We start from the raw sequence: 16,541 nt of genomic DNA, 5'->3' as shown, positions 1-16,541 counted from the left end.
AAGACAGGGATAAAATACATGAGAAATTTTATGCATGTGTTTCTGCTGGATCCAAATTTGTGGGATAAAAGCAACTAGATCAAAGCTCAGCCCTGGTGAGAGTAAAGAGCTGAAGGACCAGAAGCACTCTTGGCATGAAAGACAAGGAATTAACAGCTTCCAAAAGGTGCAGGGACTCAGGATATGTCACAATGGACTTCCTCATCCTCCTTATGCTGGGCCTTCACAAATAAAGTTGAATACACACCACCTCATTTGCTTCCCCAAACCTGTTCCTTGTTAAAAACATACATGATGTTAAATTCACTGTTGACAAATCTTAGAAGAGCATGTGCTTCTACAGTGGTAAAACCTAACCACGTCACTAGCGAGTCACCAGACATATGACTTCTCTGGAGATTTAAGTAGAAGACTGTTTATGGGACTCCCCATATTTAACCACAGCTACTTTGTCTTCAGGCAACCTCTTTCTCAATTTCAAATACCACAGCATATCTTGTAACCTGTGTTTTAACTCTCCATTCTGGCAAGAATTACTATTTACTCTAGTTCTTAAATATATGCACCATCTCCAGTAACACAGGTCCCGCCCTGAATGCAAAACCTCTCCTCTGCCTGCTTCTCTTCCTGGCTAGCCATTGCCAACCTGCTTCTCCTTTCCAAGAACCACTAGTATTTCTTCCAGATGAACCAAGCAAATAGGGGGAGAGAGATTCAACATTCTGGGGGGCTGGAGGGTGGAGGTGGACAGGTTGGAATACGTACAGCCGCGTAAGATTTTTGCGCATAACAAAAAAATTACAGCTAAAGTAGAAACTCTCTGCCTTAATGCATCTCAAATCCAAAATAACCATCTACTAAAATGTAGAAAGGATAATCACTTCAAATGAAATAAAAAGGGCAACACTACTGGTTTTAATTAAGAGTCTCTTCCATAGCATAATTTATACAAACAGACCATATAATCTGACCTTTAAACATATGGAATGGCTGTCTAAATTTCTAGCTTTGTACTACAAATTGGGTTTACTTTTGTGGAATAAACTACAGCAGGCAGAAATAACAGTCTGTACTTTAAAAAAATCCACAGCAGTGGGTAATGTAATCTAGTGGTATTACCTGTTACAAGTTGCAGAAAAATCCATAGCAAAAGGTACTGCATTTACTACTTATTAATGTCCCCACAGCGAGGAATATGGCATGTGTAAAATGCGAAAAGACACAATCTGTGTATTTCTGCTAGGTCTATACAGAGCCATAGTAACATAAAAACAGTCCATGACAATGTCATTATGGATGTTTACGTACACAGGAAATAGATGAAGTTCAGTTGGCAAATTTAAACTTATAATGTTCTGACCACTGGATTTTGCAAGTGGTTGTGTCTTCTGAAAACTTTAAAACCCATAAGAACCCAGAAACTTGTAACCCGAAACCCAAGAAATATTGAAGTTGCACAGGTCCTTGGTGCACCACCATCAGCGGGGAGCTTCTAAAAGGCTCTTCAATGAATGGAGTAACTCTTCTGAACTACAGAAAACAATTTTTAAGGATATCTTTGGCAAAACCTGCTGCTAGAGGGACATGATTTGACAGTAGTATTCATGGATATCTTCTAAAAGCAAAGCAATGGAAAGACTCGAGGTAATAGGACTAGAGTTTATAGGGGAACATCTTGCTGTCACGGCGGGCCCCTCCCATCTATCCGAACCTCGCCTTGTTCCCCTTCACTCTGTCCAGACCTCTTTTCTATCCTCCTTTTGCTTCCTCCCCCTTCCTCTGTCTCCAGCCCTTGCCCACTTTTCCTCCTGATCACGTGCACACATCCATAGCCATCTCACCACCTCTCCTTTTCTCCCCCACCCCTTCCATCCTGTCCCTCTCCCCACCACCGAGCCCCTCCCAACCTCATCCTTGCCTTTACCAGCTACAATTTTTTTCACTTTACCCTTTAGGGGACTCGTAATTTTTTCAGATCTCCAAACTTGGCTTGGTTTCTACAAGTGCTTATAAAGACAAAAAAAAGGACAGTGGTCCAAACCAAACTTGAGGTTCATGGAACAAAACAACAGAGGTTCTAGAGATTTTCACTAAAAAAAAAGCTGGAATGAATTTTGCAACATGGAAAATGCTACATTTTTTTCTCTACACTCATCTCAGGAAGACTGGAATAGTTTTTTCTTGAAACTTTCCTCAAAAAGAAAGAAAAAAAGAAAAAAGAAATAGCCTGAGGCAGACATACAGCATGGAAAATGTTAGCCTAAAGGTTAACACATAGACAGACTCTGAGCAGCTGAAGACAGGGTTTTAAGGGAAACCATCAGGCAACCTTATCTATAGGTGCTGCTACCTGCTGTGCCTCTAATTACACCTTTTAGCAATCCTCCCCATTGCGGAAAAGGGAGGAAAAAAAGGTGAGGAAAGAGTTTTTCATGGGATTTTATTGCTCTGGAATACTTTAATGTATAATAATGTCTAGTGGTCGCCACCTACTTCACTCAGAAGAAAAATCTCCAAGCGCTTTTTAAGGCTTTGGATGACAAAACAACAGTGGTGACCACTGAAGGAAGTGAACTTTGTCTCTTTGCCACGTTGTAGGGGGGTGGCAGAGGGTGCAGCCTGGACCCACGGTGCCCACAGGGACTTGAGCCTGACTCTCATCGGCTCCGTGCCCCAACACCCCTAACACATTACTACACTTCGCGCAAATGAAATAACGCAAGGATTAGGTTGTAGGGGGCAACTTAGCTTGTCAGGAGAGGAAGGTCCACAGTCAGCAGGGGAGTTGCATATAACTGCATGTGTGTACACACATATGTGAGTATTGTGGGATTACAGAACAGTGATAGAAATTTGTAGGAATTTAGTAAGATTTTGTAAATGCCTAGTGTTTTATTACTGATACAGAACATATCGCCACTGATTACATTCTAATTATGTGTTGTTAATGAATTCCTAAAAATCCTTCGATCCTGATTTTGATTTACACTAGGTGAACTGAGAGGTTTTTTTCCTGCAAAAAGCATCAGTGTGGTAGAAGGGTGCTTTTATTGCATGATACCCCCAGATCTTGTTGCCCCCCTTGGGGTGTAGCATGTTGTACAGGACCTGGCAGGATGCTGCCGGCAGCTCATATATACAAGAGCTAATTCTCTGCAAACCCATCCGGTTTTCAATGCTGCAGAAAGGGTTTGGTTTAATGGAAAACCTTGCAAGTAAAAAAAAAGGGAAAGAGGAGGCAGGACAGAGAGCAGAAACAAGCAGCACAGGCAGAAAAGGAGATCTGAGACACTCCTGAAGGAAGGTGTGACACAGAACACCAGGATGAATGATGCCACAGAGAAGGATGCACAGTGGCAGAAGAGAAGATGACAGTACGGGTTAGAAATATTAACAGCGAAGGAGGAAGAAAATAAACTGGCACTCAAAGAACAGTCAGTAAGATGGGAAGGACTAGAAAAAGTGGAAAAATAGAAAAAGAGGGGGAAACGGTAGAGGAGGTAGTGATTTCTTGTGCTGGAGGAAAGAGAGAATTCAATAGAACATGAAGAAGGAAGTATTTGCTTGAACTGCCTAGAAAAGCAGCTGCCAGGAGGACAATTTTATCTGAGAGAGAGGAAGGTGGACTGGGAAGCATCAGGGGAAGCAGAAAGTCACCTGAGCAAAATGCCTGGAGGCAGGATTAGAAGGATGGTAGTGGCCTGAGAAGGTTTTGCAATAAAATTAAAAATGCAGTGGTTCTAGTCAAACCTGGAAAGAAGAGGAAAATTCAGCATGAGGAAAATAAAACTGGGAATAACAAGGAAAAAACCTTTCTCTGCATCCCTTTTCTTGCATTTTTACCCTAAGTACCTGTATCTAGAAAAACAGAAGTCTGAACTTAAGTCTGATGTAATTTTCAGTAATTTTAGCACTGAAAGTATCTCTGTTCAGGAAAGTGCCTAAATCTCATTCGAGTGAAAAGGACTTGGACACAGGTTAATGTAAAATATAACTTAAAGCGCTTCCCAACCAAACCCCTGGATCATCAGTATGGGCTCTGATTTAGCACCAAAGCTGCAACAACACAGATTATGAGACAAATGCTGCTTATACTATCTGTGGATTGACTTTGTTTCAGTGTGTGTATTTTTTTTTGTTTCTGAAAATGATCAACATTCATGTAAAAGTTGAAAGTTGTGACTCTAGATGATTCTCAACATGCATTTTTCCTTCAGCTGGTAAATTAGCAACCAATTAAATTTGACAGCAATGTCCTGTTAGCATCTGTGTACATTTATTTTCTGCTTTCAGCGTGAGAGCTGACCACTGAAGGGAAATTAGTCTGCGCATATATGAGTTAATTTGTGCAGTATAATTGCATTTTATTATTTACATTGTTTTACATTAAAAAAAGAAAAACACACTCCAGCAAAAGCTGACAAAAGGTGACTACCTAGAGTGGATCGTTGCCCATTATTCTTCTGTTGTATTTATTCAAATTAACCTGAACATTTATATCAAAAGAATTAGCGATAGCAAAATGGGTACAACTGATGAGGAAAAAAAACAAATTAAAGAACACTTAATCCCTTCTTTTTCTTTAGCTGTACATTAAGGGCTGGTTAATGATCTCTGCCAATAATAGCACAAAGGCAATACTGTCAGGGCAGCTCAGGAGGCCCGGAGCTCACAGGCTGAAATCCCTATGGCACGTTAAATTCTGGAATTTTGTTGATGAAACTGGGGTAGCGAAGTTCCAGTTTTACAAGATCAGGAGGAGCTTCCTATAGAGGAGACTCTTACCAGAGCCAACTAGCACCTCTGAAAAGAAAACAAATGGGAAAAATTCTGGATGAGCTCAAGGTCAGGTGTGGCTCAAAAGCTCCAACAGCAAAATACAGACTAAAACTTTCCTTGTTCTTTTTTCCCCAAACAACACGGGGAAAAGTTCTGTTTTCATTCATCATTGCTTGACATAATGGCACAAAGTCCTAAAATTACATCACTGTATGGAGTGCAATAAAACTTCTTAAACTGTCATTCTGAGGCTTAAAACAAAACCCAGATCAGCTGTGAGCTTGTTTCCTATGCCCAAGCCTGTTGAGAGGGCACAGTCCACACTCGGGTAACTGAGGGAACAGGAGGAGAACCAGATTTATGGACAACAGAATGCTACTAAACATCAGAATGACCCATCACTATAGTCATGTACAATAATACACAGTTGCCACTATATCAAAACCAGACATGAGTTGAAGAAAAAAGGTCTTATAGTTGTAGAGACCTGTTCATTATGTAATTAGGTACACAAGAGATGTTATAAGATGTATTACTAAATGCCCTGTAGTCTCGTAAGCCCTAAAGTAAGGTTATCTGTCAGTACCCTCCCTTTCTGCCTCAAGCAATACCTCATTTCAGGGAAGAATTAGCCATACTTTATTCACTCACATGTGATGAACCTTGAAATGAGTCTCTCTTACTCCTTTCCTCATGTTCCTATCTCTGTCACTAATGCCTTTTTTATAAAGCTATGCTTTTCAAAGTATCTGGGCACATCTGTTTTCTCTTTTCTCCCTCCACCCATCATGTCACCATCTCTAACAAGTTTTTGTTCCCTCAGTAACTGTTATGTTCTCATTTTTTCATGCTCTCCAACTTCCCTTTCTGTGTTCTTTGGACACCTCTCCAAGAGCGTATCTGTCTTTCTGGCATGTGCTTTCTTCCTCCCTTCACACCTCCACGTGCCTCTCAGGTCCTGTGTCTGCAAAACTCATTCCCAACATACACACTCTGCGTAGCTTCCTTCCCCTCTGCTGTTTAATCTGGAAGAAGAAACCTAATTCAAAGTATTGCACTGCCACTCCTTGAGCTTAATAAAATCAACCTCTCTGCATCTGCTACCACTCTTTGGTCCAAAAGCCTTTTCTTCACACGTTCCTACAGTCCAACAATTGCTCTCTCTTTGCATGGAAACAATCTCTGCGACATTCATTCCCTTGCCAAATCTGTATCACCTGCTGAGTGATTTCCATGTTCATCTATGGTGTTTTATATATTGTCACTATTCCATACTATTCCTACTTCTTCAGCTTCTTCAGCTTCTGAGGAGGATTTATTTACTCTTCTCAGGACAAAACTTGCCACAAGTTGTCTGAGCATCTAACACCACTGCTGACCTCAATCTTTATAAAAATATTTATTTATTTAAAAGAGCATCTGGGATAAGACTTTTAAAGTTTCTTCCCGATACTGCAAGTTACGTGTCTTTTCAGCAAACGACACGGTAAGTTTGGAAACTAATAGCTTTATAATGTTGTTACATTTTCCTCATATGAGAGCAGTTTTAGAGATGCCACAGATGCACAAAACTGGTTCCACCTTACCTTTGACGTGGCTTCTCCCATCCTCCAACAGTGGGACTACTATAGTGTTGTTCATATTCCCAGGTGATCTCACAGCTGTATAGACAACAGGTACCGACTGTACCACCACAGGGATACGGTGCACGTGACTCATTTTGTTGGACTGCAAGTTCATGGGGCTTGAAGGTGGTACTGGATGGATAATGTGCAAAAACTGCTGGCCTCCAACACCAGATGCAGAGGCCACAAGAGGACCTGGAGTTAATACTGACGGTACAGATGCCGCTGAGGATACCGATGTTATTACTGTGGGTGATGAAGCTGGCCGACTAGAAGAAGAAGAAGTAGAAGTAGAAGAAGGAGAGGAGGCTGATGCTGTCATGGAAACCGGTGAAGATGAAGCTGCTGTAGGAGATGACCTGGCTTTGTTTATTGACAAGTCCACTGGTTCAGTCTGTGTTTGGAAATGGTCTGTAGATAATGAATCCTCCACGGGGTCTGCCTTCATGTTGTTTAGTAACAAGGGTACAGCTTCCATATCTGGGTAGTTGTGGACGTTTGGAGACTGTTGAGGAAGGACAAAGGGACATAGTTAGATATGGGGCTAAAGATGACTTGCACACCCTATTGCTAACGTGTATCACATAACTTGGTCATGAAAGCCACAGGATTTGTTTCCTTTTCTTGTGTCAGCTCATAATTTTAAAGGACAAATCATGCTAGAAAGCACAGACATGTTCAGTTTGAACAGAATATTAAAATTCTACTCCCATTTCTTAGAAGGTGACAGGATTAACTGTACAAAATCACCCTGTTTCTTTGCACTACACAGTCATCAGTGACAAAAAAATTAATATCTCTGCAGGTAACCACTATATTGACAGGACAGTTCTTCCCAACATCTAACTTTAAGCTATGGCACTACTCTCTTGTGTCATCTCCAGCGAACATGAAGAAAAACTGGACACCATTTTTCAAACAGTTTTCTGGATGCTTGAAGACTGTAATTTCCCCCTACTTGTCTACCTTCTTCCAGACTAGGCAGACCTTGCTTCTTCTTTCTGCCAAAAGTCATCTTTAAAAGAACAAGCCTTAGCACTGTTGCTTGCTCTTTGCAGCTATCTTTGCAGTTTTGTCCATACTGCTTTTCAGAAGGCAGTGCCCTACGCTAAACAAAGTCCTTTAGTTCAATGTCTGACTTTCTGCATTCTGCAGGGTTACTGATAATAAACTTACAGGTCAGTACAGAGCCCCACATTTGTACAGTTGCCCTGTTAGAGGCAGCAATAGCTACAGCGATTTGTTACTATGAATAGCATGTTAGATAGCCTTCCCCATGGTTATAATTTTTTTTATTTTTCCATACTAATTAAGAATAATTTTCCTGACTTCATAAAATAATTTTATGGTTTAGACCAACTTTTTCAAAGCTGGTTGGTCAAAATTTATTCTAGACTGGTGCCATCTGCTACTTTTATAGTTTTATTCCTTATTTCCATCATTAAGGAGGTTAATAGAATTTTTGAATAATACTAGGCCAAAGACAGATCCCTGGAGAAGCTCATTTGATGTATCTTTCCTTTTTGACAGTACATCATTAATAACTACTCTTTAAAAATGTTTTCTCAAGTAATTTTTGATAGGCAGAGCAAGGAAGGAAATGCCCATTGATAACCTCGTAGTAAGACAAAGCACAGCTCTCAGCTCCTCAGCTAAGAGTCTCCATGGCACTGCACCGCAACAGAGCTTCTCTACAGGCACACACATGCTGTTATGTGCTGTAGTATGGAAAACCAGCCTCAATAAAAAACATTTGCCAAGCTACTTCAAATCTCACTTGACCCAAAGCAATTATTCCATATACAGATCTAACAAGCAATCTTTTTATGGTACCTAAGCAACTCTAAATGCATTCTCCAGATTATAGTATTTACTAAGTATCTAAAAATATTAAGTCAGAAATATTTAAGCCACAAATATTTTAGTTCGTCTACTCTAAATAAGCTAACAATCAAGCAAGCTATGATTTCACTTTGGGATTTTTATAAGCAACTATGTTAAATATTTTTATGGAGAAGCCTCCTGGTTTTGAGTCAAAGCCAAATTTCATTACAGAATGGAGTTCTATTGCAGAAGGAAAATAGAAGCACTAATATTAAAAATTGTAGTAACAACAGCCTAAGTGGATATTATCCCTGGAGTGCTGAAAGATGAGATTTTCTAGTAGATCCCATCTATTCAGCTGATTTAAACTCGTTCTTGGATCTGACATTCTCCACAATTTGAAAGCAAGAACATCTATGGAACAGCAAGTCTCTTCCTCTATTCATATACAAATCAACTTAAAACAAAGGGACCTCAATTCATCCAGCCCCAGGACCCTGCTGTTCTGCTGTAATACAAATAACAAAAGCAAAAAAATCCCCTTATAAAGACAACAGGAAGTTCTGCTAAAAAAGAAAACAGAGTAAAGAACAGGTTACTTTTCAAAGTGCATAACCAGCCATGAGTAACAAGGTTACGAAAACCTCTTCCTCAAGAAGGCAAAACAGCCTGTAAATCCCCGGTGATAATTCCTGGTAACTTCCTCTGAAACACCTTACCCTGGATATTGTCAGTAATGAGATTCCGCATTAGGCATACCATATGTGCTACAATAAAGACAAAGCCATAAACATACTGGCACAAGTAGTTCATTTGCCAAATCTTGACAAGTCTTACATATGCTGTAGGCAGACAGACTGGTTCTGCTGAACTAAACAGATTGGTGGTAGAGAGAAGGCAAGCAGAGAGGGACACCCTGCACAGGCTATGCCCAAATCTTCATAAGGCCAAAGGCAACATCTTCTATCTTAAATGTTTGAGAGAAGTGGGGATAAATGGGATCAACTGATGTACAAGGCAGTGCACATGGCTGGGCAAGGGTCATCCAGAAGCAGTAAAATCACCAGCTCCCTCCACAGGGCAAATAAATGTGCCATGGAGGAAATCCTACATGTCGACATACTTCCAGGCTTCCCCTGGGTGCCAGAGGCAGATTTCAAGTTGACCTAATGCTGCCAGCCTCAGCAGCACAGCTTGTTACTCTGTGAGATGAATTACCCTGCTACTGCTGTGCTCCGTTGCTCTTCAGAGCACCCTGAAGTGCTCCAAGGGCACCAGGGACTCAAAGTACCTGGTGTATACACATGTCAGACTGCTCCCGACTTTGGGGATATTTCTGAGACTGGACACAAGGGATCCACACGGACCTTGAAAGCAGTCCATCACCAAACCGAGAGCAGTCTGCCCCAAAGTCCCACCTGCCTTTGCAGCAAGGAGCATCAGGTCCCTTACAGGACGAGTAAGGAAGAACCTCAAACCCTTATGTTGCTGATGCCACACAAAGTACTTGTTCCATGGATAGAGTCAGTTGTCTTTGAGACAAAGCACAGGTCATGACTTACAGATTGTTCTAGTCTGTGCTAAGAACAGGCCTTTGTTTTACTACAGTAATTACACCAAGTCTTTCAGGAATTTTAAATAAAAGGAAAAAAGTATCACATAACTGCAGTCTATCATACAAATCACCTTCTCTTTTAATAGCTCTTCTGCATCTAGTTCTGTACTATACATTCCTTATATTGCATCTACCTTTCAGTAGGTACTCTCTTCTTGTCCAGAGCTGCTGGAGGTGCCATGCAGTCTCTATGTACTGTGGTAATACAGTTGATATTATTATTTCAGTCTTCAGGAGTGAAAGTAAACTAAAAACCTTTACAGTCTCTTCATGAATTTCTCCAAACAGGATGAAAACTGATATGCCCTTCAATGACCTCCTTCTCCTGTCAAAAACTCTAAGACTAAGAATGCCCCTTCTTCGGTAAAATCAGGCTGTGACTGATGTCAGTCGACATTACAAAAGACAGCAGGATCCTTATCAAAACAGGATTGTACATCCCATGCTTAAGATAAAAATTGTAAACAGATGTTATTTTTTTTCTGGTGGTGGTGAATGAAGAGATCTACCCCAACACATGCTCCCTTACAGTGACCTACAAGCGGTATAGATGTTTCTCCATGATCTCAGATTTTATCTAAACTGCTAAAGCTCTGTTTAAACTGTATCTGAATAAAAACTTTGAAGATTATCATCATTTTCTGAAAATTGATGTTATAAGCAAACCTTTCTCAACAATGACGACTATTCCAGAATTAGGAACTACGGGACGAAGAGTAGCAATGAAGCCAAAACGGATGGCTGACTTCTCAGCTCACTATTTCTTAGCATCTCGCCAAAACGTTATTAACTGAGAATTAACTGTTCATTTCCCTAGATGATGAGTGTTGCTGTTAGTTTTACTTAACGGAACTACATATTTTCTAATTGAGAAGATCATAACACTATGGCTAGGATATTCAGCCATTCTGTCAGCTCGTAAAGTCAACTGGATGAAAAATAAATGGTTGTGTGTTTTCTTCTTCTGTCTCTCTATTTCTGCCTTCCTATCCTCATCTAGTGAACTGGGCTTCTTGTGGTGGTGTGGGTTCAGCTAATCGCTAGTTTGGGCATCTGAAACAGGTTTTCCCCATGTGGCTCCCTAAAGTGTCTATGTTGGTCTTGCAAACTTCATTTTGGTTTTAGGGGTCTGAACTCTGTTGTTGAGAGTTTGGCAGCTTCCAGAATATCTGGTGGGTTAGAAAGGGTTCAGCCTAAGGTCCCTCTAATGCAGTGGGCTGCCTTGGATGCAGCCCAGACCATGGAAATACAGAATGAAAGGGTAGAGCTCCATACCACTCCCTTCATCTCACTGGTACAAAGGAGAGGGACAGCCTCAGCCCTGCCTCCAGCTGGGACTTGGAGGCAAATCTCAGCAATGCCTCTCTCTGCAACACCGCTGTCACATCCTTAGGCCGTTCACCATCCACTCAAATCTAGGCTGAAACAGAACTGGAAGGCAGGTTAAGATGGCTTGCTGCTAGAAAAGCTGCAGCCTCTATTAGTCAGTGCTCTTGGCTCATGCTTTTTGTGCCTGCCCTTTAAAGCAGTACACCAGTATTCTCTGCAGTGCTCTCTTTCATTAGCTTGTCATTAATAAACACCTCCAGGAACATAACACATGATTTCCCTATTCACAAAGCTTTTTTTGGCTGTGTAAAAAAGCATTCCTTACTGCCCTCTTCCCCAACCATTACGGAAAAACCACCAGTCAGCTACGCAACTAGCCAGAAGACCCTGAGCAAAGGATGGTGAAGTTATGTCTGATAATGTCTTATGTGCTGGATGGCCATCCTTTCCTGCACAGTTCTACTTCATCTTCTTTCCAGTCCCCTGAACTCCACTTCCTCTTAGCTTACTTGGGAGGAAATTTTCCAAGAGCCCCTTTCCACACTCTTACTCTATTCATGGCAATCTTCTCTGTGTACCAGCGTTGTCTCCCATCCATGACCAGGCCATGAAGAATTCAGTTTCCACACAGCTGAGGTTAAAACCAGTGAAAAAGCAAAGATCATTTTGTTTTCAGCAACTCATCCTGATGCCTTGCAGTTCATCAACTTCACAGGGTACTAAGCTTCAGTCAGTCTTTATGCCTTTGTGGAGTTTTATTGCGCCCGCACAACAGAGTTTACAAACCTCCAGCCATCAGTTGTCAGCTTTTAAAGTGTTCTTCCTTTCTGGCAGCAATCTCCCAAGGTCAAACAATTTGTAAGAAAGCATACCAAAAAAGCTGTCCTTGATGACGGAAATTGAACAGACTAAATTTAGCATTTATAAAATAAGCCGGCTTTGAGGACAGGAAGTTAAAAAATAAATTGCTAAGCATTTAACTCTTCAGTCAAATCACACAAAACCCCTTCTTGGTTGTCATTATGCTGCCCCACCTCATTCTGCTCTGGCAGGAGAAATTTCAGGCAGGATGATTTTGTTTTGTCAGAGTTAAAAGAGAGTGAGATGAGAAAAGCCTTCTGAAGAGCTATCCACAATTTTAACCATGTCGTTGCCACTGCCATACCAAAACGCCGAGGCTCGGTGGCGCAGGCACACAGTCTTCTGGGCAGGCACTGCACAACTGTGCCTTGCTAGTGCAGCTTTCAGCTCTGATCATCACGCTTGGAGGGTGAAATCTAAAAAAACAGGAATATTCTGCAGGCTACATATTTTCTAACACTTCACAGCAAAAGAAACACATGCTAGGTTTGAAATGACAAAAAAGCACTTGCTCTAGCAAAAGTAATTTTGCTTCTGCATAGCACACAGATGTGTTTACAACTAATTCCACGAGAAGTGCAGATAGATTGGGTTTAGGATATGGTATGTTAATCTTTGGTATACAATTTCTTTTTTCCAATTAAAATGGAGCATTCTCCTAACCTTTCCTGCAGATAAGGGTAGAAAGCTCATTTCCCCAAAACTGCAGTTCTGTAGGTGCTTGCCATGAAGCATATCCGCCTGTATCTGTCCTGTCATGCCCCAGCTAGGCACTTGCAGAGTATGCAAGGTTGGCACACAGCTAGCTTGGGTAAGGAGCAGCTGGAGCACTTCAAAGAGCCCTGTAAGTTATGATTTAAGTATCCAGAGCTTTACTCAGTCTTTTTTGGTTTATCTTGCTCATCCAGGAGTGAACTCTCTTTTAAATTACGGGAAGAGATGTTTTTGAAAACACCTTCCCATCACGAGAAATTACATTCACAACAGTCACACTCTTCTGCCTGAAAATCTCCATTTCAACCAAAGCAACAAAATACTCTTAAGAAAAAGAAGTAATATGACCTGGAAAAAAATGAACTAAACAACCTCTACTTGAAACACTGCTGTTCGCCTGAAAAGAAGACACACATCTAAGACTCAACTATGCTCACTTTCAGATGCGGCTATCATTATTAATCTGTACATGAGGGATGCATCAGTATAGTGGTGACAGACAGCTGTATAAAATCAGAAGGGCGAACACGTAGACAGCTGAAAACTAAAACCGAACAAAATACTTAATAATTTGTTTCCAAATGCAAAAGCACCAAGTGAACAAGCATTTGTGCCTTTTTGCTTGAGGCTGCTGCTGCAGGCCTTCCCAGGCTGACAGAACCACTCAGCTCAGATGCATTGGACAAATGCAGGAGGTCACGCTGAAGAAGAGAGTAAAATGCAAGACAGCTGGATCTTTCTGCTTTTTTTTTCTGGAAGCATAAATTAAAAAGTGGCTTACTATCAGAAGAAAATTTCAAGAAATAGTTGTTCAGGGTCAAGGTTAAATTTGTGTTCCAAGAAAGAAAAGAGATCTCCAAGAGACAGCACTCCCAAGTAAGGTTGAGTCAGAGTCTGTTACAACAACTCCCACTGAAGCTTTTCTAAAAAGCACCAGTTGGCACCAAGAAAGACAGAGGGTTGAGTCCAGGAATTATTAAAATAAAAAGAGGTTCAATGAAAATGCATTTAAACAAATTGGAATCGATTCAACAGGAGAGACTGAGAGATATCCACTTTAAAGTACTCGCGATTCACTTAATGTATCGTTATCTCTGCATAACACTTGGATGTTTGATTTCAAAGTGGATGTTTCCAACCCTCAAGGCCTAAAAATAAAATTTCTGGTCTCTGTGAGTCTGAAGAGGCAAAAGAAACTCAGCACATGCTATGAGGCGCAGGTGGCCTTTGTTAACAGTGTGGTTAAATGTGTAGAACCTCATAAGATGCCCAAAAATAAGAGAATTAACTAAGAGCTGGGGAGACCAAATTCAAAATAACCATTCATAAATAGACAAGCAAAATTGAAGCTCCAAGGCTGTAAAAATTATCTTTTAACTTTTCCTGAACAGTCACACTACAGTGTTATTCCACAACTACTTCAACAATAAAAAAGTACCATGGGCTGCAATCTTTAGTAACAGCTCAAAGTACAACTGGGGAAATGTGTTTCAAAATTAAAGGAGATCCCTATGCAAACAGCATTAATTTTTAAACACGTTTAACAATGAACACAAATACGTCTAGTGTGAAATGACTTATTTTTAAATAAAACATTTGCAAAGACAGAGTAAGTATTAAGGTTACTTGGCATTTAACTCTCCTGTCCCAAAACTGACAGGTTTACCAGAGGGTTTCTCCAATGGCATGTAAGGAGTGATTACAGAACAATAAACTAATCAGCCCTACAATCTGGCCTATTAAATGTTAAAATGATACATTTCTTGAACATGAGGCCGAATTCTCAGTATCTTAAACTCTACGTGGGCCTGCAGTGATTTTTTTTTAAAGCAACAAAACCTACCCCCTCAATCCCTAAATCATTAACACATTCAGAAAACTAGCTGTTCAGCACAGATGTATTATTTATATTTGAGCAGTGTTACTAGAATGCTCTATCAAATGAATAATCTGTTGAAAGAAACTAATTTATGGCCATCACTTTGACACAACTGTTGAAGCAAAACAACTCTAACAAAGGTGTGGAACAGTATGGTAAGACGTTGCTTGCAATATTACTTGCTTAAACATATAAAGAATACTGGTAATATACTTGTATTCCTTGTCCTAATCCATTTTAGATTTGAGAGTTGTTTCTGAACAAATGCAGATCCCTAAATAATTGTAAAGCAGAGGTAAAATACCATTAAAAAATTTTTATTGCCTCCATTTCAGAATTATTTTGGGGATTTAAAAAACTGTTAGTTTATGAAATCCCAGACAAGAATTTCACACATCCACTTAGCAGCTCTCCTCAGAAGGTTTTCTCTCATGTTTTTGGAGTAGTTCTTCCCCCTTTTGACTTCCCTTCATTCATTATTTTCTCTAGTCCAATTTTAAATCAGAATCTTTCCATTCAGTTTATCAAAAACTTGAGTTAATAAATTTGAAACATTGATGTTTACATTAGAAAATAGTAAGAAAAATTGCACTACACATACATTGGGATTTTTTAATGCATTTGGTTCTGTCAATCAGGAGTAGTTACGTATCCTGACATGGAATATATCAGTAACTTTCTACAAGTACCTACCAAGCAGGTTTGCTGATAGAGAGGTCCACCAAATTAACAAGGCTTAGTGAAAGTAATTTTGCAAAAAAATACTCAGCAGCATTCACATTTCTAGGTGAAAATATTCAAATTATATTCTAAGATTTATTTTTATCTAACATGGAAGTAGCCAATATTTCCACACAGACCAACTTGCACTGAAAAACAATGATTGCAGCCAACAATTTGCTGGAGATCTGCAAGATCTTTCAAAACCAAAATTTTGATGCAAAGATTTGGTAAATATTTTCCTATTCTGCACTTTATCACAGAATATTCATAAATGTATTAGAAAAAAATGACTATGACAAATAATGCACGAAACTATTATTTATAACTTTTAACCACCTGCAAGGTGTTGCCCAGCTCCAGGCAAAGCTTGACCATGTTCCCACCGGCCTTGGAGCTCAGCACTCCCAAACTGATCTTGGAATTCCAAGTCATTCCTCCTTGGGCAACCAGTGCCAGGTACTGCAAGAGGACTCTGCACCCGGTAAATACAGCTGATGTGAGAAAGGCATAAAAGACTGAGCAGTTAATTCTTTTTAATTACTTCTCATTACTCAGTCTTCATTGAATGTCCTCTGTGGTATGAAGATACCCATAAACTATGGTAACATTTTACACAAGGCATCAATAATTCCCCAGCTAGCCAATAAATACATCAGCAGTGGTGGTGGAGATGCCAAGCCTGAAACTCACATCTAATGCTACCCATACACTGCAACTGGGCTTCTCTCTGTCTCTCTCTACACGTTCATCTTACTTTCCACCAGAAGGATTCATTTTCCCAAATGAACCTCCTTCTTTTGTTTACTGTCCTTCAAGCAGAAGTTTAGGTTCATTTTGCTATTCTGACCTCTCAACTGAGACTGCATCTCAATTTCGACACACTTTTCTTTACTATAATAAATATTTTGAGCAGAACTAACTATAGTTGGATTTGTCTGAAATTAAGCCTTTCAGTGGTTTGGGGGGGAGAGGGGAGAAAGGTTCACCTCAGAGAGAAAAAAAATTGAAGAAGTTTTTACTAAAACTAGCACTTTCGAGTGTCTGTTCCTTCAACAGACTTCCAGGACCACCCACCTCAACTGGCTGCCGGTCCTAGTAAAACAAACATGCCCAGTACCATTTACTGGTACCGATGGTCCACAACCTGAATTTGTACAGCTGAGACCTCTCATCCTCTGAGTGCAGGTGGCTC

The 16,541-nt window shown here is 40.3% G+C and overlaps 1 protein-coding gene across 8 annotated transcripts in view; it reads right to left on the bottom strand.

Annotated features, from left to right (window-relative positions):
• KLF12 (KLF transcription factor 12) overlaps positions 1 to 16,541 on the bottom strand; it is a 248,268-nt gene that overhangs the window by 89,457 nt on the left and 142,270 nt on the right. For all 8 annotated transcript variants that reach the window (XM_074859505.1, XM_074859510.1, XM_074859511.1 and 5 more), the window contains one exon: positions 6,366 to 6,909. In XM_074859505.1, the coding sequence (XP_074715606.1) occupies positions 6,366 to 6,909 (544 nt within the window). The remainder of the gene's footprint in view (positions 1 to 6,365; positions 6,910 to 16,541) is intronic.

Source organism: Strix uralensis, chromosome 2 (assembly GCF_047716275.1).
Source record: "Strix uralensis isolate ZFMK-TIS-50842 chromosome 2, bStrUra1, whole genome shotgun sequence".
In the NCBI taxonomy this organism is placed as follows: domain Eukaryota; kingdom Metazoa; phylum Chordata; class Aves; order Strigiformes; family Strigidae; genus Strix; species Strix uralensis.
Note: the sequence above shows the minus strand (reverse complement) of the source record. Positions and strands in the feature narration are given on the sequence as shown.